Raw genomic sequence first — 5,415 nt, 5'->3', positions numbered from 1 at the left:
TCTGGATCTGACTGAATGACTTATTGATTGTTATTTTTATCCATTTTAACATGCATTATTCCGTTACCTTAAGGCATGGAACCCTTTGTTTTATGATATAAATACAAAATTTGCCTTTGTAGAGCCATTTAGGTTTATTCTTAGAGGCAAACTATACCTGGAATATTCATAAATTGGCCTGATGATAGATAAAACATGACCGAGCCTTAAAGGTAAACTGAAAATATGCTTGTGTCTACGTGACATGCAGCATCAATGTGCATAAAATACATGCTGCACTAGATCTGCTTTACCGCAGAATTTGTAAGCGCCAAAAACTTGAAGCTGGAGGGAAGACACTGGATTGGTCTTCTGTATCCGCCCCTTTGCGTCTAAACAACCAGACAGCCAATCGCGTTTCTTTCTTCTAGAGCGCCCGTTCTAATTGGTTGAAGACCAGGACAACTACGCCAATAGTGTCTGACTTCCGTTTTCCTTTGTCCCTTCAGAGCCAATCATATTTAGCTATTTTCACCGCAAAAGCCAATCGCGTTTTAGGGCGGGACAAAGCGTGGGGTTTATATCCAGGTTGTGAGGCTGTTTTTTTTCCCAATTCACTTGGAAACCTTTGATTGCTGTGTCGAACCACGGTAGATCAACTCAACAATGTCTGGAAGAGGCAAAACCGGAGCTAAGGCCCGCGCCAAGGCGAAGACCCGCAGCTCCCGGGCCGGCCTTCAGTTCCCCGTCGGCCGTGTGCACCGTCTCCTCCGCAAAGGGAACTACGCGGAGCGAGTTGGCGCCGGAGCCCCCGTGTACCTGGCCGCCGTGCTGGAGTACCTCACTGCTGAGATCCTGGAGTTGGCCGGTAACGCAGCCCGGGACAACAAGAAGACCCGTATCATCCCTCGTCACCTCCAGCTGGCTGTACGCAACGACGAGGAGCTGAACAAACTGCTCGGTGGTGTGACCATCGCCCAGGGCGGCGTCCTGCCCAACATTCAGGCCGTGCTGCTGCCCAAGAAGACCGGCCAGTCTGCACCGAGCTCCGGCAAGGCGGGAAAGAAGGCCTCCTCTCAGTCTCAGGAGTATTAGCCTCCTGGCTAACAACTTCCACCCCAAAGGCCCTTTTAAGGGCCACCCACCCTCATTGAAAGAGCAACTTTTCCTCTTTATCGCTGTCTTGTTCCATTTTCGCATGTTTCTATTTAATAAACGCATTGTTTTATAATAAAGTGGTCGTTCCCGTTCGTTGTTAGCGTCCTATAGACTCAGACAGGCTAACATGATCTGCCTCTAAGTATAATTCGTGGTGTAATTCGGCAGCTAGGTTGATAAACATTGAGCAGGCTATTACAGGTCTGATGGGGGGAAACGGTGAGGCCTTGACTCACTGACATGCACGACTAGTTTCATAGGCCAGGTCATGCAGCAGATTGCTGTCCATCTGGTCCTTACTACCATGACTGTGCAGCTTTGGACTCCTTTTGGAGTTCATATACTGCTTACCTGAAGTGTAATAGAGTGTAAACTCCACCTAGTCAAAAATAATAATCCCTGATCTAACCCCTGGTTTATTAAGTGCACTTAGCTGAAACTGATACACTCTAATAAACCAGCAGTAAATCCTATTTTCAAGAAGGTCATGATATTAAGTTTTAGCTGAAACTGTCATAGAGGTCTTCATTTAGTCATTTTTGACCCTGTGCTGCTGTAATTTCACTTTTTTATATCAATGAATTGAATGTTAGAAGCATCACAAGCTACTCCCTCCAAAATGACAATAATATTTAATAAACACAAACAGTTTCACCAAAGACTGAAACATCATCTTCATGAGGGTTTTTCCAGAGCTATTGTACTGCACAAGTATCAAACATAAGACACTGAAAACTTCATATGATGACATATAAACCCATTTTCACAGTTAGACTGAGTTGTTTTGAGCAACACGTGTGGAATTTTATTCGTTAAACTGTTTTCTTTGGGTTAAAGTGCCCTGACTGGGGTTTTAAACATCTGTTTGCTTATGACCTGCATAACACAGTAACGGTTCTTTCTGCTTGAAGCTCCAGGTGTTTCCTCATTACATGTGAAGAAACAAACAACTGCAGCCTGTTTACCAGTAAGATTACAGTGGCATCCAATCAAATACATATGGTATTTGTACAAAGAGTAAACAAGGGAAGCAATAACATCAACATTTTAATTCCATCATCCGAAATATTTAAGAAGTGCCAGAAATGAGACACTATTCTTGTGACAGATGCAAAGGCAATTTGGATAAAGTCAGAGTACATCATGGGAATCATAAGATTAACATTTGCCACCTATTTATACAAATGTGAACACAAGGATCTGGGAAAACCCTGAAAACTCAGCTTGCCAACAAAGTCTACAATGAAAGTAAAACTCTTGAGACATGTCAGTAAAACACACCAGGTTGCATAAAAAAAGCTTTCTGCACCTTGTCAAGACAATAACACAGTTCAATGATTGAATTGCAAACATCTAGGAGTTTCAAATCTAAATTATATCAGTTTCTGTCCTCACTGTTGTCTCAAAATGACACATATTAGCTACAATAGTAGTAAATAGCAATAGTATAGATCAGACAATGTCACACAAAAATATTAGTTATTATCATGATAGAGGGAGTGCACTTCCCTGACTTTGCCACCAGAGGTCAGATGTTTCATATCTGAGAGTTTGGATACATGTTTTGTACAAATAACTTGTCATTCCTCAGAAAAAGGGCTGTCACTCTTCCCCCCCCCCCCCCCCCCCCCCCTCTTATCCGTGCATGTGTTTTCTATTTAATAACAATGGAAGACAGCTCATTGCGCACATTGTTCCATCAGATATTCAACTCAGATCCTGATCATAATCACACGCAATATCGATTATGTCTTCCTTTTAAAGATGGTGAAAGTGTTTCTTCTGGAAATGAAAGCACCATTAAACACCATTAGCAACATTATGTCAAAATATCTGAAAAGTTTTCCATTAGTTTAACTTGATAATTGCATATTTTTTAAAAACCTTTTTCTTTTAAGACATGCAGTCATTTGATGCCATCTGTGGCACAGATTGCTTGCTTTCTCAGACATGTGCAGCTAAAATCACCTGTAACCTTTCAGCAGGAGTAGCTAGAGCTTGCAGATATTTCTGTCTGCTTTGACTGTTTTATTAGTGGCAAAAGCGGCATGACGCACCAAGTTTGAACTGAGCCCAGGACAGGCTGAACCAATTACTCTAGCCTTGACAACGTGTCCAACACCAACAGCCAGGCTAAAAATTCCAGCCTGGGAGGAAAAAACCTGAATGTCCGCTGGCTGTGATGACTATAATTTCCTGATTGGCACTTTAAATTTACCAGCGGTGTTCCTCTCAGCTGTTAGTGAAAAAGGAAACCTCCTAGAGATTTTTGTTTTGTCTGTTTCTTTGTGCTTCATCAGTATTCTTGTAATTTCACAGGAGAGGCAGAAGTTATAGACATTGTTGACTTGAGAGACAAAGTGTCTGTGTCACACATGCTTCTTCCCAAGTGCAGACAAACATTGGCTTTCCCAGTCTAATCCTCTAGTTTGAAGTGACTTCATCCAAAAGACACTGTGTCCACATTTTGTTAATTACAGCTTGAAGAAACAGTGAATGGAACAAAAAGGTATTACCTAATGTTAGCTCAAGGAGGGAAAGCTTTTCCAAGTTCACCACTAAGTTCGACATACCTCACTTGTAAAAATCTAAAGAATTTAGAGATCTGAAGATAAATCTGCTTTGTGAGAGCAATGCAGGGATACAGAGTGGGTAGATTCAGATGAATGGGAAAAGGAACGATAAGTGGGGAGAGGATGAGGGCCGGAAAGAGGGGTGGACCTGGCAGAAAGATGTACTGAATGTTTCACTTTGAAACAAACTCAACAGCAGTGAAGAACTGACAGCATATTTCCATCCTCTAGAAGTGAACTGCATTGGGAGACTTTTCTCACGAGGAGCTGTGAGAACGCCTCGTCTCCCCGTGTTTTTAATCTTTGGACTGACTCATCCCACAGACAAGACGATGTTCCTAGCCAGCACGGGTAATGAGAAACACAAATATTTGCTGTGTTTGTATGTTGCATTGAGAGAAAGAATAAGTAGGAGAGAAGAGGAGATAATGGGGCTATTGTGGCAGCTTACGTTACAGCTCATGGCTGTCAGCCTAATATGACCCAGTTATTTCTCACTCACTGTTCACTGTGTGCCAAAGAGTTTTCATACTTTTTCAGCATTTTTACAATAATTTGTTGTTGGCTTCTTATGGGCTTATTTTCTAATTTAAATATTACAGAGCAGTCGGAGCAGGTGGAAATCATCTGGTTTTACAGAGCGAGACAGAGAGAGAGAGAGAGAGAGAGAGAGAGAGAGAGAGAGAGAGATTAGGAGCCAAACCCAGTGAATGTGAATGGACACTTTTATGTGTGTGTGAGATCAGGCTGCCTTTGGGGCTCATGTGTCCAGTAATGTACTTTGGTGGAATTACAGTCTGATCAAGTATTTCCACTGACAGGAGTGTGAGGTGCACATGTGCCTGAGTGAGTACATTTTTAACTTAAAAATGATAAGAAACCTTTACGTTTGTTTTAACAGATAGAAATATTTAATGATCAACAGCTTGTTTGCATGTAGAGTTGAGTTGCATTTTCTTGAATTTATTTATAAATTATGAGAGACAAGTGGACAGATGTTAGAGAGGAAACAGCACATCTGTTAGGTGGGAGACTCAAGAGAAAGGTTTTGGGAATATCAACAACTTCCTGTTCTTGCTTATTCGTTTTAAGTGTGAGTGGGTGCATGCCCTATCAGAGTAGCATATGGGTGATCACATGATGTGTGTTAGTACGATGTGCATTGTGTGATGATTGCAGTATATGAGAATGTGGGTGTTTTATCAAGCGGAGCAAATCATAAGACACCGATGGCATTTATGTGTACTTATAGTCAGTATGTTGTTGGATATGTTTAGTTTTTTCTGATAACGTTGCACAGTTTAGACACCATGTTATACTGTATGGCAATGCTCTGTAAATACAGTGTCTGGGTCTGTGCTGTAGACGATGTTAATCTCTATAACCCACATGTGAATCAGTCTTTTATGACTCCTCATTGAGAATAAGGGTCTTTCTTGTCTTGAGTTGAGCTTCTCATGCCTGCAGCATTCCTCCCAGCTTGTGTATCACCACAACAAGCTCCACCACTCAAATGGTTAAGTTAATGGTCAAGGTAAGGGCAAATGTTATGTTTTGGCCTGTCAATCTTAGCGGAAGAGGCAAAATTTGTGAGCAGTCTAAGAGGAAGTGCTGTCTGAGTTCAGGGCAAGGATGTCCCTGTTACCTAATTTCACATGAGAAGGAAGGTGATCAAAAAAACACATCCTTGTGCCTGAATGTAACC

At 41.8% G+C, this 5,415-nt stretch overlaps 2 protein-coding genes across 3 annotated transcripts in view; both read left to right on the top strand.

Moving 5' to 3' along the window:
* The first annotated feature begins 572 nt into the window (after positions 1 to 572).
* On the top strand, positions 573 to 1,214 carry h2ax (H2A.X variant histone). Its single transcript, XM_067607884.1, has one exon. It carries the CDS (start codon positions 646 to 648, stop codon positions 1,072 to 1,074), a length of 429 nt encoding a protein of 142 aa, XP_067463985.1. The 5' UTR covers positions 573 to 645; the 3' UTR covers positions 1,075 to 1,214.
* Positions 1,215 to 3,903: 2,689 nt separating this feature from the next.
* Positions 3,904 to 5,415, top strand: part of phldb1a (pleckstrin homology-like domain, family B, member 1a) — a 34,371-nt gene continuing 32,859 nt past the window's right edge. The window contains exon 1 of one of the 2 annotated variants that reach the window (XM_067607876.1): positions 3,904 to 4,061. The gene's annotated coding sequence lies outside the window, so the exon portion shown is untranslated. Of the gene's footprint in view, positions 4,062 to 4,451; positions 4,557 to 5,415 lie in introns of those variants that run through there. The other variant, XM_067607877.1, reaches the window with a different exon arrangement.

Source organism: Thunnus thynnus, chromosome 13, assembly GCF_963924715.1.
Source record: "Thunnus thynnus chromosome 13, fThuThy2.1, whole genome shotgun sequence".
NCBI classification, from domain to species: domain Eukaryota; kingdom Metazoa; phylum Chordata; class Actinopteri; order Scombriformes; family Scombridae; genus Thunnus; species Thunnus thynnus.
The sequence above is the reverse complement of the archived record's forward strand: the minus strand, read 5'-3'. Positions and strand labels throughout refer to the sequence as shown.